At 42.7% G+C, this 26,232-nt stretch overlaps 1 protein-coding gene across 1 annotated transcript in view; it reads left to right on the top strand.

Moving 5' to 3' along the window:
• Positions 1-25,969, top strand: part of celsr3 (cadherin, EGF LAG seven-pass G-type receptor 3) — a gene marked incomplete at its 5' end in the record, with an annotated part of 124,120 nt that extends 98,151 nt beyond the window's left edge. The window contains 17 exons of the mRNA XM_080470030.1: positions 3,137-3,335; positions 5,599-5,793; positions 5,885-6,071; positions 6,620-6,787; positions 7,779-7,905; positions 8,904-9,110; positions 11,849-12,023; positions 13,156-13,268; positions 14,048-14,127; positions 14,652-14,778; positions 14,886-15,005; positions 16,503-16,600; positions 17,983-18,074; positions 18,191-18,364; positions 19,927-20,121; positions 21,459-22,524; positions 22,826-25,969. Coding sequence (XP_080326156.1) covers positions 3,137-3,335; positions 5,599-5,793; positions 5,885-6,071; positions 6,620-6,787; positions 7,779-7,905; positions 8,904-9,110; positions 11,849-12,023; positions 13,156-13,268; positions 14,048-14,127; positions 14,652-14,778; positions 14,886-15,005; positions 16,503-16,600; positions 17,983-18,074; positions 18,191-18,364; positions 19,927-20,121; positions 21,459-22,524; positions 22,826-22,853 — 3,351 coding nt within the window. The 3' untranslated portion in view covers positions 22,854-25,969. The remainder of the gene's footprint in view (positions 1-3,136; positions 3,336-5,598; positions 5,794-5,884; positions 6,072-6,619; positions 6,788-7,778; positions 7,906-8,903; positions 9,111-11,848; positions 12,024-13,155; positions 13,269-14,047; positions 14,128-14,651; positions 14,779-14,885; positions 15,006-16,502; positions 16,601-17,982; positions 18,075-18,190; positions 18,365-19,926; positions 20,122-21,458; positions 22,525-22,825) is intronic.
• Positions 25,970-26,232: the final 263 nt, after the last annotated feature.

Here is a 26,232-nt window from a genome sequence, read left to right as displayed (position 1 = left end):
TTTTTCAGTCATTACTCTTTTGGTTTCCTTTCTTTTTCCTACCACCACTGTAAATGATTATTTCCAATCTAGGTTGCTATTCTAGTTGTTTGTTTGGTGTCAGGCTGACCACTTTGTGTTTTTGCTGCAAGTGTGATGTAGATGCAATCAATCCAAAAACAAAAACACATACACATACTTTTTCTTGCCACCGTGTTTTTCTTCTAGATAGTTCACATAACAACACGACCTGGCCTTCCCTTTAACTTAATTGCTGCCATCTGCCTCTAAGTATTTATGTCATTCTCTTTTTATGTGTCTGTTGTTTCTTGCCTTTTAAAAACAAAATCTAAATAAATTCATGGAGTACCTAGTTTTGTCTGAACAAGACCAGATGAGTGAATGGAGACTAAATGAGCCAGGCATTTTAGAAGCACAGTGTGTACAGGTGCATTACAGTCGTGTTGTGATTTCCGTATTGATGAGGATATTTCTCTATAAATACACCACTTTCGGCTACAGTGGCCATTAATTGGATCAACATACGAGCTGCGAGTTGTTTATATTGGATCAGCAAAGAGAAGAAAAAAAAACCTACGATAACGACATGAATCAACATCTAACTGTGTTTCATATAAATATGGAAACGTGCATTGCCTCTTGGATAATATCACTAAATCAGTGTCTGCTCAGTTTCCTAGCTCGACTTTCCTCTTTGACATTTCCGTCTCTAAACTTTGCACCTCTCTTCCTCCGTCTTGCTCGTCTGCAGCTGCTCTTTGACTCTTCCTGTCATCCTATAGTATTTTCTTCTCTATAATCCTTCTTCTTGAGTTGCTACCTCTCAACAATTCCCTGCATTCTTTCTATACTGCTCCATATGTTTGTCTGAAGAATGTGTTATAGATGTGGTTTTTTTTCCTCTCCTCTCTCCTGAGCATTACACAAAACTGCAGCGCTTTATCGGATCTGACTGCAAAGAATCCTTTTGAGCTCCTTTCCTCCATTTCTCCCCGACATCACTCTTTGTTCAGACCGTTTTGCAAAGGCGTGCATTCGAGACGACAGATCCGTCCTGACTCACAAATTCTCCGTGAAGCGCGATGATATGGAAGCACTGACAGTGAGAGGAGTAGCTCTAATGGGAGTCGAGACCTGCTCAAGTCACAATTGACCTCCCTAATTTTATTATGGTCCTGATCACAGTCGAATATTAAGATGCTTCATAATGAGACCTCCTCTTCCTTTCCTGTGTGTAAATCAGTCGCATAATTAAGATCAGCTTTTTTTCAGGCCTGACCCTGATTGGTGTGACTAAGCAAGTGTGAAAAAGATACATCCTCAGTCCATGACTTCCTGCATGCATTTCAAATTAAAAACCCTCCTTTCTAATTAAGACTCCTCCAGCAATTGATTTACAGTCCAGCCACGTACCGGGTCATGACTTTATATTATCTCCCTCTATTAGCACAGTCTTTCAATTTTTTGTGACGGACAAAACTAACTTGTGAACTTTAATAAACCGTAAAATGTGGATGAAATCAAGTTTTCTTCAGCAGTGATGAAAACAAACAAAAGTGGCATATTAGCAGAGCTTTTTATGCATGAGGCATTCAGGTGCACTGAGTGTAGATAATCTGCATTTTGGAGGCGCTCAGTGCCCAGAACACAGCCAGCGAAGCACTATTATGTTGATGCCAAAAATACAATTTGTTTGGTGACTTAAGTCTCAACAATTCAACACTGACTCTTAACTATAGAGCCGTGCAACATCCTAACAACAGAAGGAAGTTTTTCTCTTTTCCATCCATTTTCCATACTGCTTCTACACCTGCAGTCCATCACAGGGTAAACACAGAGAGACAGACAGAGATTTACACCTATAGGTCAAACATGTTTTTGAATCACAATTATCTTCACCACGAAGTGAAAGCACTGGGCGATATGCCACCGTACAGCCGTTTTTCACATTTTTCCCGAATTAAAGAGCTGAAATTGCATACGTACACAACACTAACAATGGCGAGTTCACAGATATTCATGAGGACAGATGAAGAAGTCTGATTGCTATTACAGGTGACTCGCACTACCAAGTCCCAGGAGAATATGGACTGGGAATCATGACACCAATGAGGCCGCCATTGTTGTTATTGTCCATCTACTCGCACATGTGCAGAAGAATGATTTACTACCTGCCCAGTAGCAGCGCTTACGAAAAGTTGCATTTTTCCCTCTTTTCCATGGAGACTGAGCATTTTTCATAAAGTTCCACAGACGCCCGAAACACAACAAAAGTTTTGTTTTCACTTGAAAACGTTGTGTGAATGAGGCCCTATGGTTGACAGCAATGTGCTTTTGTGTTCCTGTTTCTGTATTCTGAGTTTGTGAATATTTTTAACCTTCAAGAAAGCAAAAAATAACTCGAGACTCAGCAAAACAAACTTTAAATCCTCCTGTGGAGAAACTGTTTTTGACAAATCCTGAAAGATCTTTTGCTCATGTAGACATCTTCGTAGACGTCTCTTTGCCATGATATAAACCTAAAACTCATAAGTTTTGTTGGCTGTGTGCGGTTTCTTATCCAGGCTGTGTAAGTGTTGTTGTACACAATAATTGTATTTGGTTCCACAAACTGTTCTGCTATTTCAATGACAATATGATTCAGGAGATGTATACAGATAAGATAGATACAGTTTAAAGACAAGAATGTGAAAGTGGAGATAATTTTGAACATGCTATTTATCACCAGCTCTCTGCGTTGTTCGCCTGGTATTCCAGGTGTGACACAGTTATTATTCAGGTGACCTATATGCAAGCAAGACGGTGCTATAATCCCAAACCATGAGATAAAAGACTATTTCGTGGAAAACCTTGAAAAGAATTGTTCCAGGTAAAAGTTTTGACTGAGTATTTCATGATTGTCATTCTATTCTTTTTTCTGATGTTGACAATTATTTTTCGGGTTTTTTCCCACCATCTCAAATACATTGCAGCCTGATTTCAGTGATCATGAAGCTCTACAACGCAACATTTCTTTGCATCCAATTAGCTTTTGTGGTCTTCATGCTTGGAGATGAAAAAAAGAGAGGCCAATCCAATAATGTGACGCTCTCCTAACCTTTCCATTCCTGATCCTTGGTCTTTCTGTTGCTTTCAGAACATCCTGCGAGGCTGCAGCGTGCTTTTAGGTCCCAGTGCCTCTGGGCTTTGGCGGGTTCTCGCCCAGAGTCAGAACCACATCCCGGGTGGTGGTCCAGCCGAGCTGACTGAGCTGCTCGATCAGTACACCCAGAATCTTGCTCAGAACATGAAGCTTACCTACCTCAACCCTGTGGCATTGGTTTCCCCAAACATCGGTGAGTTTAGAGTTACTAGAGTGATTAAAATGTCTTCTTTACAGGTGATTTTCTGCAAATATTTCCCTCACACCACTGTAAATCACTTCTGTGAAATCCTCCACAATGATTTATTGTAAATCAGGAGATGAGCAGCAGTAATGCAAAGGATGACGGCTCTGCCAGAGAGCTGGCAGTGACACAGAGCGATGGATTTCACACTCCCACACATACATGGCAGCTAATGCTCTTAGCACATGCACACAAACCCTGGAGCACAGCAGCCCTCGCCAGCGAATAGCATTTAGATTTACAGATGACACACACACACGCACGCACGCACACACGCACGCACACACACACACACTGATAGGTTGAGCTTGATATTACCAAACATCTCAGCTCATTAAAGTGGGTCATATATAGTAACTCGTACACATCATTTCTTATGTGCATTTGCAGTTATGGTCACAAGCATTATGTAATGAAGTTTCTCTCATCCTCCCTCTTTTTTTTGCCCTTTTTTCACTCTTTTGTATCATTTTACAGTTTTTTAAAAAAATGCTGCTAAATAATCTGCACCGCACACAGTGAGAGGAGGTGTTAAAATAGCAACAGCAGCACCTTTGGTAGGGATGAAGATATTGACAGTGAATTTCATGCTTGAGCTAATGCTCTTAACGATAAAAAACACACTCACACACACACACACACACACACACACACACACACACACACACACACACACACACACACACACACACACACACACACACACACAGTCAAACACCCTCAAATCACAAAAGGCAGCAAAGCTACTAAACCTTCTTCGCTGGCTTTCATGAACTTAATTTGATCAAAGAGATCAGATCTGAAACAGGTTAGTTATTGGTAATATTCAGCCTTTCTTTAATTCAGACTTCCTTTGTGGAAAGTCCTCGTTAATCTGAGTGATCTTTTGCTGGGGGTTTTTTTGTTGGCATATCAATAATTGTCCCTATTAAGGCAAAATGTAATGTTGTGTCAAGTCCTGAGATGGCAGATTGAATGACTAGAACACAGAAGCGTTGTGCTGATCCCCAGTCAGCAGAGAATTCACAGCAGCAGTTAAAACAGAACACAAAAAAAATATGACACACACAAAATTGTCATACTCATACACACACAGACACAGACAGCTGATTCTCTCAGCCAATGAGATCGCCTGAATAGCATATAAAAAGATATGAATGGCTTTGACACATCCCCATCTGTTCTCCTTTTGTATGTTTCTCCCTCTGCAAGGTGTTGTTAGTTTTGGTCATTAAATCACTTTATTAGCATTATTTGTTGTCCATAAAACCTTTGTTTTTCTTTGTCTCAATGTTGACAGCCACTTGTGTTGTCAACACACACTTTACTCTGTACTGAGTGTTGGTTCGTTTCTGTCTGTGTGTGTGCATGTGCAGGTGCGTGCGTGCGTGCGTGCGTGCGTGCGTGCGTGCGTGCGTGCCACTCATAAAACTACCTAGTTCCATAACATTGTCTTAACTATTTTTAATAACATACACATAGGAAAGAAAGTCACCAGGTTAGTCACCAGGGAGGAGCTTGCAGTAGAGCCGCTGCTCCTCCACATTGAGAGGAGCCAGCTGAGGTGGCTCGGGCATGTCCCTCCGGTAGGAGGCCTTGGGCAGACTTAGGACACGCTGGAGAGACTATGTCTCTCGGCTGGCCTGGGAACGCCTTGGGGTCCCACCGGAAGAGCTGGAGGAAGTGTCTGGGGCAAGGGAAGTCTGGGCTTCCTTGCTTAGACTGCTGCCCCCGCGACCCGGCCCCAGATAAGCGGAAGAAAATGGATGAATGGATGGATGGATAGGAAAAATATGTCCTCAATGGTAGCGACGGCCCTGCTTCCACTTTGTGTGTGTGCTCATGTGTGTTTTATAGATTTTTCGTGGGCTCTTCATGATAAAACATAAATCCACTGAGTGGTCTCAGGGAAATTGGAAAACTTAAAATTGTTTGCAAAACCCCAGTTCTCAAATTGGTGAAAAGTATTGTTAGTATTTTGCACCAAATAACAACATTGACAATAATACGACTGAGAAGGAAATGACAGGGAAACTGAGTTGTTTGCTTCAAGTCGGAGTGGAGTTACGGTAAGTTTCGAGTAAAGAAAAATTAAGGTTAATGATCTCTGGTAGATATATCAGCAGCACTTCAAAACTATATTTGAGTTATTATCCAGACTGTTTTTATTATCAGTACTTTACATAACATGTGTTGTTTTTTTTTCTTTTAGTTATGAACCTGGACAGAGTGGAGAACCACACCCATGTGCGACGGCGTTTCCCACGTTACCACACCTCTCTGTTTCGTGGTCAGGCGTCGTGGGATCCTTACACCCATGTGATCCTGCCCCCAGCTGCCCTGGTGCCCCAGCGGCAGCAGCTGCACAGCTGGAAGGAGAAGGAGAAGGAGCGGGCAGAGAAAGAAGGTAAGAATATATTCACAAATAAACTGCAGTAGTTTGTTGTGTTAGGGGCTGAAACAATGAGCGCATACTCACTCTGTCCTCTCACCTCCAGCCTCGGCCCCTCAGGACGCGGCCTCCGCCCCAGTCAGCATCTCAGCCAATCAGACGGGAGAATACACCGCAGCCAGACGCACCGTGTCCCTGCCCGAGCCGTCCATCACCATCGTCATCATGCTGATCTATCGAAGTCTGGGTGCTGCCCTCCCTCCCAAGTACCACACAGACCGACGGGGAGTGAGGTTGGCATCAGACACTGAGAACAAAAACACACTCCAGTAAAACATGAAGGCTGCAAACCTGCATGTCTCCTGAAGTGATTTCTTCAGATGCAGTTATTCTGAAATCACAGCAGATAAAATGGCAGAACAGAACACTTCACACTTTTCTAAATGACCAAAATAAAACATGGATGATTTAAACTGTCCCAGTGCAATGGAATAACTGCTTCAGGACTCTTGAGTGACCATCTGCGCTCTCATTTTTCTTTCTGGCTTCCTATTTTTATCTTTTACCTACATCTTACTTTTTTCTCGTCTTCCCTCTGCTGTCTCTCACTTCTCCTCTGGGCTCAATTATCTGTTAACAGACTGTCCCGTCTTCGGCTGGTGTCTTTAAACAAGCCATTTAATTCTCATCGAGTGCACAGATTTTATTTCTTAATTTCTATTAACGATATTTACTATGTTTTTACCTTCTTTTTTTCAATCCTAACCAGGACATCAAACTATACTGCTTGTCTGATCTGGTGAATGTACGCTGACTTCTGTGCTCCCTCTCCTCCCCCCAGGCTTCCCCGACACCCGGTAATGAACTCCCCGGTGGTCACCGTGTCCGTCTATAACAACCAGACATTTGTGGGGGGACATTTGGATCAGCCCATCCTGCTGGAGTTCAAGCTGCTGGAGACGGCCAATCGCAGCAAGCCTCTGTGTGTCCAGTGGAACCACAGCAATCAGTGAGTAGACGCATGTTTCACAGCCTGACACAGACACACTGTGTGGATGTGGCTCATGAACTCACTGGTCTGCTGGATTCATGATCAATCGATAGAGTTATTAAAAAATAAATGAATAAAAATAGCTGGACTTAAATCGAAACGCTTTGAATTCAAAAACCTTTTTTTACACAAATCTGTTTTATTATACGTCTTCATCTCACATTCAGTTGACTTGATTTTCTCAATCCTTTAAGGGACAACTTTTGTATGTTTCTTCTATTCATTGTTTTATAAAGCACTTCAATACACCTACAAGAAGCCAAAGTGCTATAGACAAAGTAAATAACACTATAAGACATTAAAAGACAAATAAAATGTATTCAATGGAAAATTTATTGCAGAAAATCCAATATCTACCAGCATTTGCCGATCATACATCAGTGAAAATGGGACATTGTGAGCAGAAAGTGATGAAAGCAGTAAAAACACACACAGTATTGACAGTGACAGTTGGAACATGGCATCCTCTTGAACCCAAGATAGTCTTCTGCTACTGCGTCTATCCCCAAAGCTTTCTCACAGCCCTTCCTGGGAGACCCACTTCACTAAACCCAATGCTCCTAAACATTTCAGCATCAGAATCTGATGTTTATTTAATGGTCATGTCTATTCCTCAACCTGAAATATTGTTCTAGTTTCTCACTTTCTGGCTTCTGATGTAGAGAAGCTCCCTGCACTGTAGGGTTTCTGCAGACCTGCCGCACCAACGAGATTTAATTTGTGAGCTTGTGCACCAAATAAAGAAGGAATCTATACCGGTCATCTTTTTAACAGCAAAATTCTTTTAAAATCAGAGCAGATCTACATCTTACTCAGAAATTTAGATATCACATATGGTGTGGTGACACGAATAATTAGAAAAGCAGAAGTCTGTATCATGTGTTTTAACCTTCCTCTCTCTCTCTCTCTCTCTCTCTCTCTCTCTCTCTGTGTCTCTCGCTCTCTGGAGGTATGAGATAGGAGGCTGCTGGACAGTCCGGGACTGCATGGTGGTCTACAGGAACACCTCCCATGTGCGCTGTCAGTGCCAGAGACTGGGCACCTTCGGCGTTTTGATGGACAGCTCACACAGAGAGGTGAGTGATCAATCACTCAACTGATCCAATTCAATCAGCGGTTTAATTTGGATTTAATCCCCCCTTTCACTTGTGATGAGGTGTGTAATGGATTATCCATCAGAGGACATCATGCATACCCGTCCCTGCCACTGAAACACTCGTCCTCTTGTCTGGTCTCCTCTGAACATCTTGGCCTGTAATTGGTGGATCTGGTTGCGGGAAGAAACAAAAAAATCCTCCAGAAAGAAATCCTGACTGACATGCACAAGGCTGAAGGATTCCTTGTTACAGCTGTAGGAGATTTTCGCGGCTCAATGGAAACCCTGAGCAGATCTCTGCAGCATACTAAGTCGGTGATGTTTCAGATCTTGAAACCTGTGGAATCGGAAGAGTCACGTCTCACAGGCAAATTTCACATCCCTCCAAAACTAAACGCGCCTTAACACGAAATCATTCTTGACTTCATTAAATGTTTACTCATTATCGGTACATGTTCCCAATTTGTCCGGAGGAGATTCTTCCATGTTTACTGCCAGGAGATGTTATATGAATAGGCAGCGATGAATCAATTTCATGCTCTTGATACTTTCCACTGGCAGATCAATCTGCTCTGTGAGTTGACATCAATCCTCTTTTTTTGTGTTTTTTTTCCCCCGATGCTTTCAAAAACTCCTGAGATTTGCCTATAATAAAAACATAGTCTTTCATGACTTGCAGGAATTGATGTTTTTTTCTATGTAACAAAATGCAGGCTGGTGGTGCTTTGTTTGCATTTTGCTTTGCAAACATGTTGACGTCTATATCAAACCGTCAGTTCTCAATGAAAGCAAACAGCAACCGAGACTGAAGTAAAAACATTTCACCATGATCAAATGATTCAGTGTTTACTTTGTGGATCTATTTTCTCACATTTCCTCTCTGAACGTGTTCCCTCTTCATTTCCTTTGGATGATATCAATCCAGTAAGACCTCCTCTCTCTATCTCCTCTCTTCCTCGCTCTTCCCTGGATGAGTAGCAGTTGGAGGGCGATCTGGAGACGTTGGCCCTGGTCACGTACTCCTCTCTGTGCCTCTCCATGCTGGCGCTCGTCCTCACCGTGCTGGTGCTCTCCTGCCTGCGCGGCCTCAAGTCCAACACCAGGAGCATCCATTCAAACACGGCGGCGGCCATGTTTCTGTCCGAGCTGGTGTTTCTGCTTGGAGTCAATCACACCGAACAGCAGGTAGGAACCAGCGGGAGATTGGAGTTGGTGAAGGCATGCCGTCTTTATTCTAGCCTCATTTAGCAGACTGGGAGGTGTATTCATGTGGCAGAGTATCTAAATAGATTCTGACTACATTTTACGTTGACTCCTTATATTTTAATACAATAACTGCAGCGCCGACTCCTTATATTCATGTTTATTTTAAACCTTTATAAAAACAGGGTATAGTTATCCAACCTGAAGCTACAAAGGTTTATGAGTGTAACACTGAGCAAATTGAATGCTAAAACTCTAATATAAAAGGTTTCAAGGGAATTTATGGTGTTTTAGAGAAATCCAGCCACTTTTTTTTTATTTAGTTTCATAGCCAATACTGTCATACAACTTAAATCATGATCCGTTTCACTCACCCCCAAAATTTTCATGAAGTCTTAAAAAAAGGCATTGTGTATCAATAAAGTAAAAATGTAATATTTATTTCAGTTTCATACATTTAGAATTTCATTCTCACCTTTTAAAATTTTTACTAAAGTACAATTCATAACGTGTACTTCTTTTTTCTCTAACTTTAGTATAACAAAGTACATGTACTCCTATTCAAGTCAAAAGTAATGGGACACTTTCATCAACTCTGCAACTGCCAAATAGTGCCATGTTATAAAAAAAAAATGTCCCCACATTTTCTTCTACTCTGTTTAATATTATATTATATCTTACTATAGAATATCATAACTATATCCTTAAACGTCTGTCGTCCACTTTATTCCTCTGTCGTTTTCACGTATTCCGACCCTGCTTGACTTTCACTGCTCACTCAGCTCTTTCTGTATTTCTTCCTGATCTGATGACCGCTGTGGTACTCCGTTTGGTTACATCATACTGTACATGTGTGTGCCTGAGTGTGTTTAAAGAGCAGCGAGTGTTGGAGGGAGATTTCTGCAAATATGTGCTCGCTCAGCATGAGATCCAATTAATTAAGCAGTATCCCGCACGCAGCTGACTGTACGGCTCTTACAGTGCAACCGGTTACTTCGAGCTGAACAGTATGTTCTCTAATTCATGTACATCATGCTCGGAGGAGCATGTTAGTGCTCGCAGCAGTTCTGTGTGGCAGTTTTTGCGTATATTTTGGTGTGTGTGTGGGAATGTGTGTGTTGAGATTCATTGTCGCATTATGGCCTCGGCTTTGGCTTTGTGTTCAATATGCACATAGCCTCATTTGACCTTAAAATCTACCCTCCTTTACTTAGATATGTAAAGCACTCCACTATAGGGTGCTTTTTTTGTAGTTTATGAAGGTCAGAGCAGTCGCAGTCTGTACGTTCTATGTCATCTACAGCTGTAGTGGCTTACTAATGCAACTATAAACTAGATAAAAATTTTCTTTGACTTAGCTTGGAGTGCCAACGCCTAATTCAATACATCTCCATTTAATTGTGTTTATGTCAGCTTGTCTGCGCAGTAATAGACACACGTAACCCCAAATGAAAAAATAATCCAGATTCAATGAATTTTCAGCCTTTTGTTGATGTTCAACAGCAGCTTTCAAAAGTGGTTTTCCCAACCATCTAAACCACTTATCAAACATGTGAATCCTCCAGTTGTTTCCTGAAGCTGGTTTTCAATTTGTTCAAACGTCTGTACATGCTCTTTCAATTTTTCTCGGCGCTGCAATTCTGTGCCACTTCTGTTTGAATGGCACCGGCCTCATCCGGTCAAACAAACAACTCGAACTGAAGGCGTCAGAGTTCAGGTGAAGTACTTCAGACGTTCTCAAGCGCTGCCTGAGGGTAATTTCTCAGAAGCCTAAATGCTTGTGCCTTGCATTATTCATTGGGTAAGTCTGGCCTTGGTGCCAAAGCAAACAGCAGCACTTAAATGGGAAAACAAATCTCAAATTTGTCTCCTGCTTCCACAATCACTGATTTATTTTGGATGATACTGTATGTGGCAGGCAGAGTGAAAAATATAGATTATCTCTTTATCATGGCACCTGGATATATGAGGCAAAAACAAGTCCGTTTTTCTAAGTATAAAAAATGGGAAAGTGTGAGGAATTAACTGAGACAAAGTCCTGATTGTGATATTTAAATGCCAAAACCCACACTTTCATGGATATTTCAGAAGATAAAGAGATAAACCTCCAAAATATGTGTTTTGAATGTTTTACAAATAGCAACATACAGTTTGTTTTCCCTACAGGCCAGTGAATTGATTAAATTACAAGATTGTGAATAAACAAAGGAATCAACTGCCCCCTTTAACTGTGACTGCATAACTTTACCCGAGAGCCTTTCAGATTTGTATGCACTATGGAAGGTTTGCTGTGAAAGCCGCTTTACCTGCGAGATCATGTTTTACGATGCAAACCCGCCTGCACAGATGGTGCTCAGTGTTGCACCCATAATGGCAGCGAAAATGCACTCTTGGGGTGTTACGACTCCGATTCCGCACTTGAACGGCGTTCATTTACATTCATATTGGTGATTTTTGCTTTTCTGAGGGAGACGTCTTGTGACACACTGCTCTAAACTCATGACATCATGAGCTGCTGTAACCTGAGTGGTCTTTAGTAGTAAAGACCTGTTGGTCGCCCGCCTAGATGTCTCATCGAAACTCTATAATATTTATTATCCTCCCTCACCTCACCACGTTCTTTTTTAAATTCCTTAACTTTTCACAACGGCATCCTTCCTTATTTAAATTTTTTTCATCCAATAATTTGCACCTCAACAACTCTTTTTCTCACTTCGCAGTTCCTGTGTACTGTCGTTGCCATCCTGCTGCATTACTTTTTCATGTCCACCTTCGCGTGGATGTTCGTGGAGGGCCTCCATATCTACCGGATGCAGACGGAGCAGCGCAACATCAACTACGGCGCCATGAGGTTCTACTACGCCATTGGCTGGGGCGTGCCGGCAATTATCACAGGTGAGGCACTTGGCGGGAGTTAAAACGATTTCTGTGCCATCGGTTGGTCGTGTGCCGACGCACACACAGTCAAGACATCGCTTCAGCTGCACTTTTAAATCATATACATAACACACACGCACTCTGGCCGTGAATCTGGCTGGGGAGATAAGGCATTCGATTGACACTCGCATTAAACTGGTTTCAGTGGCATTTTAATATAGAGATATTTGGGCAGAGATACACATGCAAGCAATTTCTGCCTCGACACTGTACTGTAAGAAAGTAATATCTGCCTGCTTTCTTCCCTCTCCGTTCTCTCTCCACACACACACACACACACACACACACACACACACGCACACAGTTTCAGAACACACTGTCAACTAAGCTCTATATATTGCTGTTTCTGTCACACACAGACAGCTGCCTCCCCTTTGCCTCAAGTAAGGATCTGTCTTCTACACGCACGTGCACCACACACACACATCATCACCTGTTTCTCTCCACAGGTTCAGCTGAAATGTGTTTATCTGTCTGTGTTTCTTCATTCTTGCTTTTCCTTCCTCTCTCCAGTCTTTGCGATTCAATTTAAAAATTTCTGAAAACCCAAAGCTGTCAAAACCTTGACAGTGTTGTCCAAACAAGTATACACTGGCAAGAAAAACATCCCGCTTTTCACATGGCGGTATCTCCCTGAAACAGCATCCAGCTGTGCAAAAAAAAAAACAAATCATGTGTTTGTCACGTCAGTAGCATCTTTTAGTTTCCTGTAGTCAGCGTTTATATATCTTAAAATAAGCAAGACACTATTTACTTTCATTTTGGAATCGCGGTTGGAGCTTTTGCCTTGTCTGGTGGTGAAGTCAGGGGATAAGTACACCAGAGTGGTGTACATCCCTCCCAGCAAATACAAACACCACACCGTGCTTGCAATAATAAAAAAACAAAAAAACATCTTATTGAATGAAATCAAAAATATTCAAATACTTTTTATCATATCTGGCAACACATGCTTCCTATGATGGCACTGACATAATTGCATGCAGCCATGAGCTGGTCTCTCTGTGGCTGCCGTCTCTCTCTGAATGACGCCAGAGGACATCAGAGTAGATGTTGCTGTCTGATCTGGCCGTCTGTCTCTTTGCTGCAGGCCTGGCAGTCGGCCTGGACCCTGAAGGATACGGGAACCCTGACTTCTGCTGGATCTCCATCTATGACAAACTCATCTGGAGCTTCGCCGGCCCCATCGCCATCGTCATCCTGGTAGCTGTCTTCCTCTCTCTTTCATATACCGTCAGTTATTCTGCACGCGCACTTGAGTGAAGTCCAGCACAAACAGTGATGTAACAGAAACAGGTGGTGAGTGTTTTGGCAGATGGAGGAAATTATGTCTCAGAAAAAAAGAAAAAAAGACAAAAAACATTGATGCTTTTCACTTGAGAAATACTCTAATCCAGTCATGCAGATAATATAACTCTTCCGCTTCTTTGGCTTGGTCTCAACGCACGGTAAAGTTTTCACAGTGCAAATTTACTTTCAGTGCCTTTGAATCCGTGGCTCAAATGAGCAGAATGGCTCCATCGTAAGTGACAGCTCTCAACATGGTTTTCTTAAAGACGACCCACTCGAACTCACCTCCAACATAATTTTAATTGCTCCCGACATCACGATAACACCTTTGACTCCTCACTTAAGCGTCAGAGAACCTGTGCAGTGAATCAATAATGACACTGCACTGCAGTCCTGCTCGTCCATTCACTCTCTAACCTTTGCACGTGCCTCCTGCTTCCGCTGTGATTTTATTTATTCCACGTTATAGCCTGTGATTTTCATGTACCAACCTAAACAGAATCAGCCCTGAGAGACTTGGACAGCTTAGACTTTAATGCATTTATCTCTTACCCCGTCGATGACTATTTTATCCGCATTGATTTAGCGTCATCTGTTTATCCTCATCTTGGATGTTGCTATCGGCAGCATCAGAGAAGCTGAAATGCATTAAAATGTTGCCTTACTGACTGTATCGATCTCCTACCATCCAGATGAATGGAGGGATTTTCATGATTGTAGCCAAGATGTCCTGTAACCCGTCTCAGAAGGAGACCAAGAAACTCCCTGTCATGTAAGTGTCTCTCACGTTTGCCGTTCAGTCTTTTTCTCAAAGACTGGTGGCTTGTGTGCTTGCCTGCATAAATATCCATCACTTTGTTCTCTCTTGTGTCTTTAATTTACTTTTTATGTGATGATGGTTATAGTTCAAGCTTGTGAGACAAAAATGAAACAATTTTCAACATATTTGCTTCTTGTATCAAAAAACATGCTGTTTTGTGCCTACAGAGTTCTACAAAAGTCCATTATAGCTCACAATGTTTATCCACGTGTATTGTGAATAACTGGCTCCAAAACAACGTGTTACTGCAAAGCCACAACTTTCTAACACAATAATGGGTGGTACTTTTAGTAAACTAATTGATGTCTAATTCTACATATCACCATTTTCCTGTACCCACACTACCTGTGATGTACTAGCATGGGTATTCTTTTTGCAGTAACTTTAAGACACATATTTTTGATTACTTGTGACTATTTTGGATGACTGGAATTCAATAACTTGCAGTAACACTGCTGCTCTGTCTCTTTCTTCAGTGCTACTATCCGTAATGCCTTCCTGCTCTTGCTGCTGGCCACCTCCACTTGGTTATGTGGCCTGATGGCTGTGAATAACAGCATCCTGGCTTTCTACTACATATTTGATGTCCTCTGCCTAGTGCAGGTATGCATAACAGGAGATGTTCAGAATTTATTCAACAATCTAAAAATTTTAAGGGACATGTTTGCTTGCTTCACGCAGTTTGTCTCACTCTGTGCCTTTTTTCTCAGGGTCTGTCCGTGATGCTCGTCTTCACCGTGTTCAACTCGGAGGTGCAGGAGGCCTGGAGCGTTGCCTGTTTGGGAAAGAAAAGTCCAGGAGAAGACCCACCAAGACCGCCACAGAACACTGTAAGTCCTACATAGACACACAACCACTTTCGGTTGTAATTATACAGCTTCAGATAACCCTGAAGAAATTGAACGGACTATATTTTCAATTTTAATTGGATCTTTTCTCTGAGTTTTAGTCCCGCTGTATACTTTTGTGGATGTTGAGGCTTATTTTCTACATTTCTAGACAGCACAACCCTCCCCTGCCCTCCATTTCTCCTTCCCTCTATCCATCTATCAATCTCTCCTGCACTCCCTCGCTCCTCTCCTTCTGCCTTCGGGGCTTGTTGCTGACCCACATAAAACAATTTACCAACCAATGGAGCCCTGCCTGCTCTCCAGTCCACTTTCACAGAAGCCCTGTTTGTTGTGTGTGTGTGTGTGTGTGTGTGTGTGTGTGTGTGTGTGTGTGTGTGTGTGTGTGTGTGTGTGTGTGTGTGTGTGTGTGTGTGTGTGTGTGTGTGTGTGTGTGTGTGTGTGTGTGTGTGTGTGTGTGTGTGTGTGTGTGTGTGTGTGTGTGTGTGTGTGGTACTTCACATCTCTCTCCTCTGTGTAGTGTGTGTATTAGTTCACAGCTCACTGCACATGTCCACTGTTTTCTTTGGCCACTTGTCTTCTTCAAGAAAGTATTTTCCGTGTGTGTGTGTGTGTGTGTGTGTGTGTGTGTGTGTGTGTGTGTGTGTGTGTGTGTGTGTGTGTGTGTGTGTGTGTGTGTGTGTGTGTGTGTGTGTGTGTGTGTGTGTGTGTGTGTGTTTGCTTGCTTTAAATCTTCTCTCACTCCATATCCAGCACGAGGTGTTTTTATGTTTGGAGGTGAGTGGCTATAATACTCCACGTGAGAATCATTCCAGCCTTTTAACCACCGTTAGTTCTTCCTGTCCATCTCTGAGTTATTTGGAGCAACACAACAGACTGTTATTAGGCGTACACTGTACACTGCTGTTTTGTTCACCCATGATGGACTATACAGTATGTATAGATAACCACCGATTAGGGCCTCCTCTCCTGTCTGACTCATGCTGTGCGATGTGTTATTTATGAGTACAGTGAACAGTAACCTATAAAGACCAGTAGTCAAGTCTCATTTACAGGCACTGGCTTCTGCTCCAGTTGTCTGATTTTTCATCCCTGGTCAGTATCCTCGGATTATAGTAGCTCTCATGAGCCTCTGGAAGTGACATTCATGAAGCGCTGCTATGTTTGAATGCCAATACAGTTCGCTATGTCTTTGGTGAAATGACATCATTAGGGATTTTTCTGCTGAGGAAGAAAGTCATTTTGCTCTTTCATGATCTTTTTCTGTCTTTTTTTTTTTTTTTTTTGCAGCAGTCATCATAAACGTTTATGAATGGTTTCTTTCTAAAACCATAAAATATGTGACACATGCTGGGATTTTGACTTACCTTGACTCTGGATGTAATATTGTTTCAAAAAGAGTTGTTTTAAGGATATTCATCCCTCCTCACTATTAATCATTATGTATTTTTTAAAACCTTGTCTGTTGTGTGTCCACAGGCTCAAAATCCCTATCACAACGCATCCCTGCTGGAGCAGAGCGGGCTGCATCGCATCACGCTCGGTACCTCCACCATCTCATCCGTCAGCTCTGCCAGGTATGGAAGACATGCACACACACACGCACACATGCACACACACACACACACACACACACACACACACACACACGCACACACACACACACACACACACACACACGCACACACACACACGCACACGCACGCACGCACAAACACACACACACACACACAAACACACAAACCAAACCTTTTATCGCCAAACTAAAAAAACAGTTTGGATGGAAATCTTACACACCATCTGGTTGGGGGTAATTATAAGAACACATGATTCCTCTGTGGTCTTAAAAGCAAATGTTTTAACACCAACAATTCATAAATGATTAAATAAGAGTGATCCCAAAAGATTATTGAAAAAAGAGAAAATCTCCTTCCCAATCCCAGTCCATCAGGTTTTGTCCATTCTGTGGCTCAGTGGTTCGGGATGAAATTGCCTCGGGCAGGAAATTCCTTCACAGATAAAACCCCTGTTGTGTACTTTGTGGGTCAGTGGGATAAGGATGGAAGGAACAATGCACTGGAGTATATGTAGAGCAACGCTAATGTACTCTGAGATGGGCTGCGGATGCCTTTATGGCTCAGTGATCATCCGTGTTCATAGAGTGCATGATGCTCTATTTTTAATCTGTGTATGGTGTATTTTGTATTTATGTGCTTGGATCAGTAACCACAGCATTAGGTGCAGTTTGATCCAGAAGTGCCTACATATTGTTGTGATATGATCACAAATGAGTCCATCTCGAAAAATACAAACTTCAATAAAAAAACCATTTTGTTTGTCAATTATTTCTTTTTTCAAAAATAAAGCATTTTATTGGCCTGGTTCCAAAAATGAACAAAAAAGACTTGAAATATTTTTCAAGTCTTTAATATTAAAATTTTATATAAAATTTTGTTTCTTTTTGGACACATCTGTAGTTGCTGCTCATCAATGACATGACTTTCCTGGCCCACCATGTGGAGCATGTGAGTGTACCAGAACATGATCACATGACTGTTAAGGCCATTTGAGCTCATTTTCCTGGTAAAGAAACCAGTTTGAGGTGATTTTAGCATCACACCATACGCTGTTAGAAGTCGTTGTCATGAGATGAGTGTGCAGCGGTCATAAAGGGATGCATATGGTCAGCTGAGGCACTTACGCCATTCTGAAGTGACACCAAGGGAGCAAAACACTGCCAAGAAAGATCTCAAGCAAACCTACAGCTCGAAACATTTCAAGAGCCAGAGATGTTTTCTGTCATTTATTACGTCTTGTGTGAAAAGATTACATGATCTGCTGTGGTGAACCCAGACGGGTGCAGCTGATAATTATAGTTATATAATTTCATCGATGTGTCGTTGAACAATGGTCCTTATGTTGTGGCTGTCAAGTGAATACTTTGCTCCACTCTTTGCAGAGAAAACCTTTTGGCTCGTCAGACTTTAGATCAAAATATTGTCCACACTGGAGCAACAGATCTGGATGTAGCCATGTTCCACAGAGATGGAGGTAACAAGCTGTTGTTTTATACATTCTTTATGTTTCTTTTGCTTACAACTCTTTCTTGAAGAAGGAGATCACCAGCACATTATTCCTGTTTCAAATTCTCTCTTGTCTTCTGTCAGGTGAGGACTCGGACTCGGACTCAGACCTCTCTATGGAGGAGGAGCGCAGCCTCTCCATCCCGTCGTCTGAGAGTGAAGACAACGTGCGTCTCCGTGGGCGCATCCAGCGCCGGTTCAAACGCTCCAATCACAGCGAGCGTCTGCTCACCGAGCCCGCCAACAACGACACCAAAGGTACAGAAGACGTTCTTACATTTGTTGATTGCGAGAAAAGAATTAATCAGCCATAAAACCCTCCTGCACATGTTTAGGATCTTTAGTCATGTTGATTTCACATCATCACAAGGGTTCAGTTTCAATGTGAAAGCAGACTCGAGGCAAAATAAAGCACATGGCAACATCTCCTGAAATCTTTCTAACAGCACCTGCAGCCTAATCCTCATCCTGGTATTGATCTTTATCGTCACTATAGACCCAGTCTCGAGCACTGCCCTTGCATTCTGTGTCTGTGCGTGTGTGCATGCGTGTCTGCGTGTGTGTATATATATATATATATATACGTATATTTCACAATTCACACAAACCTACAGTTAATATCAGATCCTTTAGTCTAATCAATTTTTTCCTCCCTCAGAAAAACAGACGTTATGAAAAATCTATGAGTTTACACTTTAAGATATGTGACGTAAATGCCATGTGTATGGAGTTTGTGTGAAAGGTTTCACTGAGAAAATACCAGTCTGTTAATCCATACAAGTAATCAATTATTTTCATTAATAAGATATTTGGATCCCATGAGGTCTCGGCAGAGTAAAACCAGGGCGGAGCTTTCAGCTCAACAGAAGAGGGCAGCATCCAGATGGGCGGTTCAGTTTGATCGATACACGAGTGCAGCAAGATGCAGGGATCTTAGCGAAAGGTCAAACACTAAAGGCTTCCTGCTCGCGGTGACAATGCATTAAACCCCTCATCACTGGAGCTGGGCTGCAGGACTGAGCTGTGATCGGTGTAACCTAACACGACTTCAGGGGCTGGCTGGAAAACACACAAAAGAGAAATTAATTGTTTTCTATAACCTTTTGCCACTTTGTTTTTAAAAGCTTCTAGCAGATTGTATTGGTTAGAAAAAGAAGCTGTTGTAAAAGGAAGCATTAATCGGTGGTTTCGTGAATTCTATCCCAGCTATCAGGCCTTTATAGATGTTGTGCGGTTATAAAAATCCCCAATAGTACTCACACACTTCACTAAAGTAGATGTACCGAATCTTGTGTAAACGCTGAGCCGTGTATTTGGATTCTTAATGGAAGTCAGAGCAGCAGGAGAAAAACCATTCACCTCTTCTGTGTTGGATCATTCATCTCCTCATACTCAAACTTAAAGCAAAATCCCCAAAATCATAATTTCTCACACACAATGAGTGTTTAGCTCCTTCTGGAGGACTTGTACTGATCTCAGAGGTTGATCTCACAGATAATGAAAACCATCCACATGTCTTAACATTTCTTGTGCAGATGTTACAACATGGGTTAGTAGGTTTGTTCATAGTTATACAGACACTTCAGATTGGCCTTTTATACATCTATATATCTTTCATTACTTGTGTTCACTGACTTTATCAGCTGCAGTAATTGTAGAATTGTTTCCATTCTTTAAAACAAAAACTTTCCGCCGTATTTTCCTCGTCAATAGTTAAAGATCTATGAGAGAACTTGTTGGGTGGGAAAGTTCAAAAGATCAATGATGTTGAAGTAATGAGCAATCTCTAATAATCTTTTGTTGTTTTCTCTGTGTGGTAGATCTGGACGGCAATGACCTTCTGTCCTACTGGCCAGCGTTGGAGGAGTGCGAGACGCACACCCTGCAGAAGTGGGGGTCAGAGCGCCCCCTGGGGGGAGATTATAGCAAAGACGCTGCCAACAACAACCAACAAGATGCAGCTCTCACCAGTGGAGACGAGAACGGGCTCGGGCAGACACACAGGCACCGCAAGGGTGAGAAACACACGAGGACAAATCAAACACATGATGGGGTTTAACCAACACCGACACTCATAGAGGAAATGTAGGTTTAGACATATGTGGGTCTGAAAGTCTGACACAAAACAATAGATAAAATATGCAGAGGTATTATTTTAAGTGGTTTGTCTCTGAAATTGTTGCATTTCATTCAAAAACTCAGTTGCGCTGTATTGACTGTTATAAATCTATGATCGCCTTCATCGTGTTGTCGAATGCCGTCCCGTCTGAGTGATGTAGCTCGATCGACAGTATTAAAGTGGACATTTTGCCAAGAGGAAGATGGAGGAGGAGATGTTGGGTTCATCGGCTGAGTCAGCACAGAATCGTGTAAAAGACAGCTCCTGAAAGTTTATCTGCTGAACTTGCAGTTTGTACACCGAGGTTAATTATTCACGTTCCCCCTCAAGGAGATATGAAGTACTCTGTCTTATATAATTTGAGGCATCAACGCAAACATTGATGTTGTTCTTCAGAAACTTTATCTTGCGGTACTGTCGTTGTACGATAAGATACGAAATTAGCATGCCACAGCATCATTGTAAAATGCATTACTGAGATTATCTACTATCCTACCAACCTGGCCTTTCGTTTGTAGCTACCACAGCTTCCAGTCTTCTTGAAAGGCTTTCTCAAAGATTTTGGAGTGTTTCTGTTTATTACGAGATTGTTACTCTGGCTGATCTGCAAAGTGGAGTATGAGTCTATTCTGGAGCAACCCCAGAAGAAGCCGTGTGTCTCTTATTTATAAAGGATAACTTTACCGACACGTTTGACTCATGGCTTGAATCTCGCCTTGAAAGCTCAGGCGACACTTTCATGTTCCCATGCTCAGAATACATTCATATTAAATCAGTGTGGCCAAATGTTCACTCGGAGGTAGAGCAGGTCACCGAGGGCAGGTGAAAAAAAGATGTGAGTCAATCTTGTAACCGTGAAACATTCTAGTCACTATATTAACAAACAGCAGTCATGATCTTGAATACGCACACAAAAACATTTGAAGTGGTTAAAGGCAGGAAGTGCTATTTCTGGCTGAGTATATTAGGTACTAAGTTTATGACGCATTTTAGTGTCCTGTAAACCTTCCTAACTAAGGTTTTACGCTATTGTTGAATTTCTTCCTATTTTAGTTTTTCATCCTCTTCTCTTCTCATGAACCTTCCTGTTCTCACCTTGCACCATCAGTTCTCTGAAGGACTGTATGTTGTCCTCTCCTGCCTCCTTCTCTCATTGCTTTCCTGAATCTTCTCTTCTTTCAGCCTTTTCTGCCTTTCTCTTGACTTCCTATGTTCTTTTATCTCACGGCTCAGGTATCCTGAAGAACCGCCTCGGCTGTCCACCAGCGCTCCAGGGTCTTTCCACCGTGGGTCGGGTGCCAAGTGAGCTCAACTGGTACCGAACCTCCACTCTCGGCCACCGGGGCGTCCCTGCAGCCTCGTATGGTCGCATGTACTCTGCAACCGCTGGCGCCGGGGGAGGATCTGGCTCTCTTTCCCAGCCGGCCTCGAGATACTCCTCCAGGGAGCACCTGGATACGCTCACCCGGCGGCAGCTGTCCGGCAGCAGGGATCCACTGGGGAGACAGACTGTGGGAGGGTCGAGGGACCGGCTGGACTCTCGGGGTTCCAGGGACAACCTGGATCTCTTACCCAGGAGGAGAGAGTTGGGGCTGGGACAGGGAGCGGGTCTCGGCGGCCTGGACCACCAGCGAGTCTCATCCTCCAGGGAAAACTTGACAGGATCAAGGGACAGACTGGACAACCACCACGCAACCAGCTTCCACGCCTCCAGAGAGGATCTGAGAGGAAGCGGGGCGGCTGGGATGGAGGGATACCTCAGCGGGTCGAGGTCGCACTTGAATTCGTTGACTCGACGTCAGGGGTCGTCCCGGGAGCACCTGGGAGGGGCGCTGATGAGCAGTAGGTCGAGGGAGCAGCTGGAGACCAACGGAGGGGGGGCCCAGGCCACTCAGCCGTGTCGGGAGTGGCTGCGCACGCTGCCTCCCCGCCAGCCCTCACACCCCGACCAGCCCCCGTCATCCTCTCCTCCTCCCCCGATCTCCGAGGAGCCCCAGCAGGAGCAGCTTCTTCCTTCAGCTCACGCCAGAGGACGGCTGGACTCCGCACCTCCGTGTAGGTACCCCGGGCAGACTGTCCCTCAAGTCGCAGGGTCCAATCCAAGTGCCCTGGGCAGACAGCCTTCTAGTGAACATCTGGATATTCTGTCCTCCATCCTGGCATCTTTTAATTCCTCCGTCCTCACTCCTCCCCCTGCCGCCTCGAACCCTGGTCCTAACGGCTCCGTGCACGGACCCTCCCCCTCCCCACCCCAGTCTGCAACCTCCCACAGCATATCCGAGGTGTCCCCTGACTCAGAGTAAGTCTTTCTGTGGTTACAATTGTGTAGCAGGCACACTCCTCCTGGTCTGTTTTGCATGTCTCTTAATTATTATCCTGCACTTTTGACTTGTTTTAGTCTTTTTATCTCAGCGTTTTGTTTTTCATCCCTTTTCTCTATCCTCGCATCTCGGGTCTGTTGAGTTTATTTTTGTGATCTGTTTCTATTCTCATCTCTCTCTCTGTCCTTGTAACTTCAGTATTTTCATGTTATCTTTGGGTGAATTTGAATTAGGAGTTATATGAACTAATTAATGCTTTTTTTCCCCTTTTCACTCTAGAGCCAACAGAAGTGAAGGACAGTCTTGATGACAGCCTTCATATCCCTTAATGCAATGCAACAGTGCTGGGGACACAAGAGACTGACTCTATGGTCCAGAACCACTGATACATGCCTGGGACACTAAGGGGCAGGAAACAAATCAAAAATATAGACAAAAGAAACATCCATCAGTTAAAAAATAAAAAAAACAAATATCGGGCAGGTGGAGCAGGATAAAATGAGTTTTTAAGAGTCTCCCTGCCCACAATGCACTACCATGGTTCTTTGGACGACGAGTCAACCACCTCTACTACCTAAAAACTGTTACGAACTCAAACACAATGATAGCCTGAAGCAGATAAGTCAAAACTGAAGAAAAAAAAAGAAGCAGCTGTAAATAACATTTTTATACATTTTGTATCTTTTTCATTGGAGATGAAGACAAAATCTCATGTGATGTTTTTTTTTTTTAATGCTTGTGTCTGTGTGCGGCTGTGATTGAGGTTGGTGTGGGTGAAGTCTTGTCTGTTGCTGGGCAGGCGGGGAGAGAAATGTCCTTTGCAAAAAAAAAAGAAAGAAAGGGAAGAAACCCCAGAATTTATCCGTGGAAAACCCCTTTTTCCCTCAGAAACTCAACCCCCTCCCCACAACCATCAACATATTGTTTGACAACAGGGATCCGGCAATAGTATCTGATGAGATTATCGATAACCATGAGATGTGGTTGAAGGGAAAATATCGAAGTTATCAGGAAGTGATTGTAAATAGAGGAAGGGATTATTATAGAAGAAGAGATTTGGTGGAGGGAGTGGATTGTGCAGAGGAATATTGCTTACAGGACGTCAGAAGCTCAGTCACCAGTGACAGTTCCTTTGAGGGAGGTTGTGCTTTCTCGGTAATCCGTTGTATATGAATGTGACCTCGTCATCTATCTGTGTATCTTTGTGCCTGGTGCTGTCTGAACCAGACTACTGTCAGTCCACTGATGTCAGGAGACCATATCTCAAGTGTTCTGGAGACTTAGTGGGTGACATCTCTGTCAGCCTCTCAGCATGAGGCCGCCTCACGCTCCTCCGGGGTCTTTCTTTTTTCCCCCCATTTTGCACTTTGATGCATCACGACTAAACCTGCCTCAAGGGATGCCGCAGGAGCAGCTGAAACTCTCCAACAAGCTTCCTGGAAACTTGTTCATTCAAGTTTGTCTCGTGGAAGTTCAACCAAAGGGACCTCAAATCAGGAAACATCCTCGTTCTATAGACATTCGCCAGTTTTTCTGTGGTGATGATGATTCGTGCAGGGTTTTTTCTCCATAATGGTGCCATGGAGAGAAGCCCGGAGTTGAAATATGTTTTCATTAATGAGGCCTTAGATTTTCGTTGCAAGGTACCCCACTGTGTTTGATGTTTTACTTGGCTGCAGACGGTATAATGGAGCGGATTCTGACGAGGTGTATGGGATTAGAGTGGAGAATTAGAAAGATATGAGTCACATCTTGGTGTTTTGAGCCATGAGACAGTAGACTTAAGCACATCTGCAACATATACAACGAACATTAAACATTTTTTTTCAATTCAACTTGGATGAACAGATAATTTAAAATGACTTCAGATATAAATTTTTTAAATGGAAAAAAAAAAAAATCACTTTGAAGATGTGATTGGTTTATAATTTTCCCAATACAACCCATTAATACAAAAACAAAACAAAACTGAGACCTGGCAAGCTTTGTACAATAATGAGGAGTCTTTCAAGATCTGGCAGAGCTTCTGCAGCAGCTCGCAGAGGAGAGGAGTGGAGAAGTCAGCTGTGTCAGCGCTAAAAGCCTCTAAGTGGTTTTGAGATGAAGGTCTTTACATCAGAAGCTGCTCCGTTCTCACAGCTGTGGGAGTGAACCCAACAACACATGGACATTTACAAGAGGTGGACATGCTCAGCAAATCCCATAAATTCTACTGTAGGACGAGAGGGTAGTGATCATTCTTTGTTTGTTTACTAATAATTAACCAAACGCAGTGAATTCTGATAACTGAAGGCAGAGATTGGAACCGTCATATGCAAGTCCTCGAGCAAACTGACAGTCAGCGTGAGACATGAACCACAGGAAGATGCAGCTCAGTAGAAAACAGAAGGTGCAAAACCAAGCGAGGTTGGAAGGAGGACTAATTGGCTATGGCTTAAAAAATGAGCCACATGAAAGAAGGCGTGGTCGGTACTCATGACAGAGAGAAAAACACACACACACACACACACAGCTAACGGACACATCGTCCTACTTTAACCACTACTCTGTCTGTCCCATGTCCTTGGGATGTGGCAGGAAAACCTATCTGTGACAATGTTTTTGCCAAAAAAGTGCTCCTGCAGGGGAGAGCAACCCACCAAGCTGTTCAATGAGCAGTTCCACATCAAATAGACCCTATTTTTCTCTCCATTTGTTTTTTTTCACAAACCCTGTTACTTTTTATTTAAATGTTGTCACCTTCCACAGACGTGAGAGTTATTCTATTTATTGAGATTTGATTAATGCAGTTTTAATTTTGTATTACTTTTTTCTCCATGCTGAATGAGAGGCTATTGAGTGTGATTTTTTTGTCCATTTTATTTTTCTTGTGTTGACATGCGATCTTTACAATGCTCTTAATCCTTAACGGCAATGAGTTCCTAAATGAAGGACATGAAAATGGATACTAGAAGATAAAAATATGTTTACAGATCAATCTGAAGTTTCCTCCCATTTCAAATCTGCAAATCTTAAAGATGAAAACCCTGAAAACGTCAAAATCTAAGACTTGTTTTTCAGATGTTTGTGAACATCAGCCTTCTTTGGAGCCTGCATAAGTTAAACATATCCTGATTCAATATCTCTGTTACATCCCATATCAGACTATTATTTCTTAAACATTTAGGGTAATAACATCTGCCTGATGGGAGTTTTATAAATGAACACAGAAGACTGAGGTCAACCTAAAATGCTGCGGTGGGCTCTGGAGTATTTTTCAAACATCGGGGGTAAACAGATGTGAAGAGGTGGAAGAGGAGGAAGAGGAAAGGTGATGGGAGATTGTCTTTGTTAGATTGTGTGTTCATTATGGGACGCCCTCTGTCCTGCCGTCGGGATGGAAAACGTCTCTCCCCTGTTACTGCAGAAACAAGAGAACTGTTGGACATTAAAAAAAAAAAAAAAAGACCTATTCCTACAAGGCTGTGTGTGTTTCTATTTATTCAGCGTGTTGGAGCAAGAACTGATTTTTGATGTTTCACATATGCACAGGAACAAATGTGTTGAGATGTGAGCAGAGTTGTCGAACTACATCTCGACTGAGGATACAACATCCTGACTAATATGAAACCGCTCAACGTGGATCTGGTTGTAAAAATCAGTGATGAAGGCAGAGGAGCCCAGTTGACTTTCTTCTGGCCAACATT

Source organism: Lipophrys pholis, assembly GCF_963383615.2.
Source record: "Lipophrys pholis genome assembly, chromosome: 8".
Classification (NCBI taxonomy): Eukaryota; Metazoa; Chordata; class Actinopteri; order Blenniiformes; family Blenniidae; genus Lipophrys; species Lipophrys pholis.
This window is presented reverse-complemented; position numbering and strand designations above follow the sequence as displayed.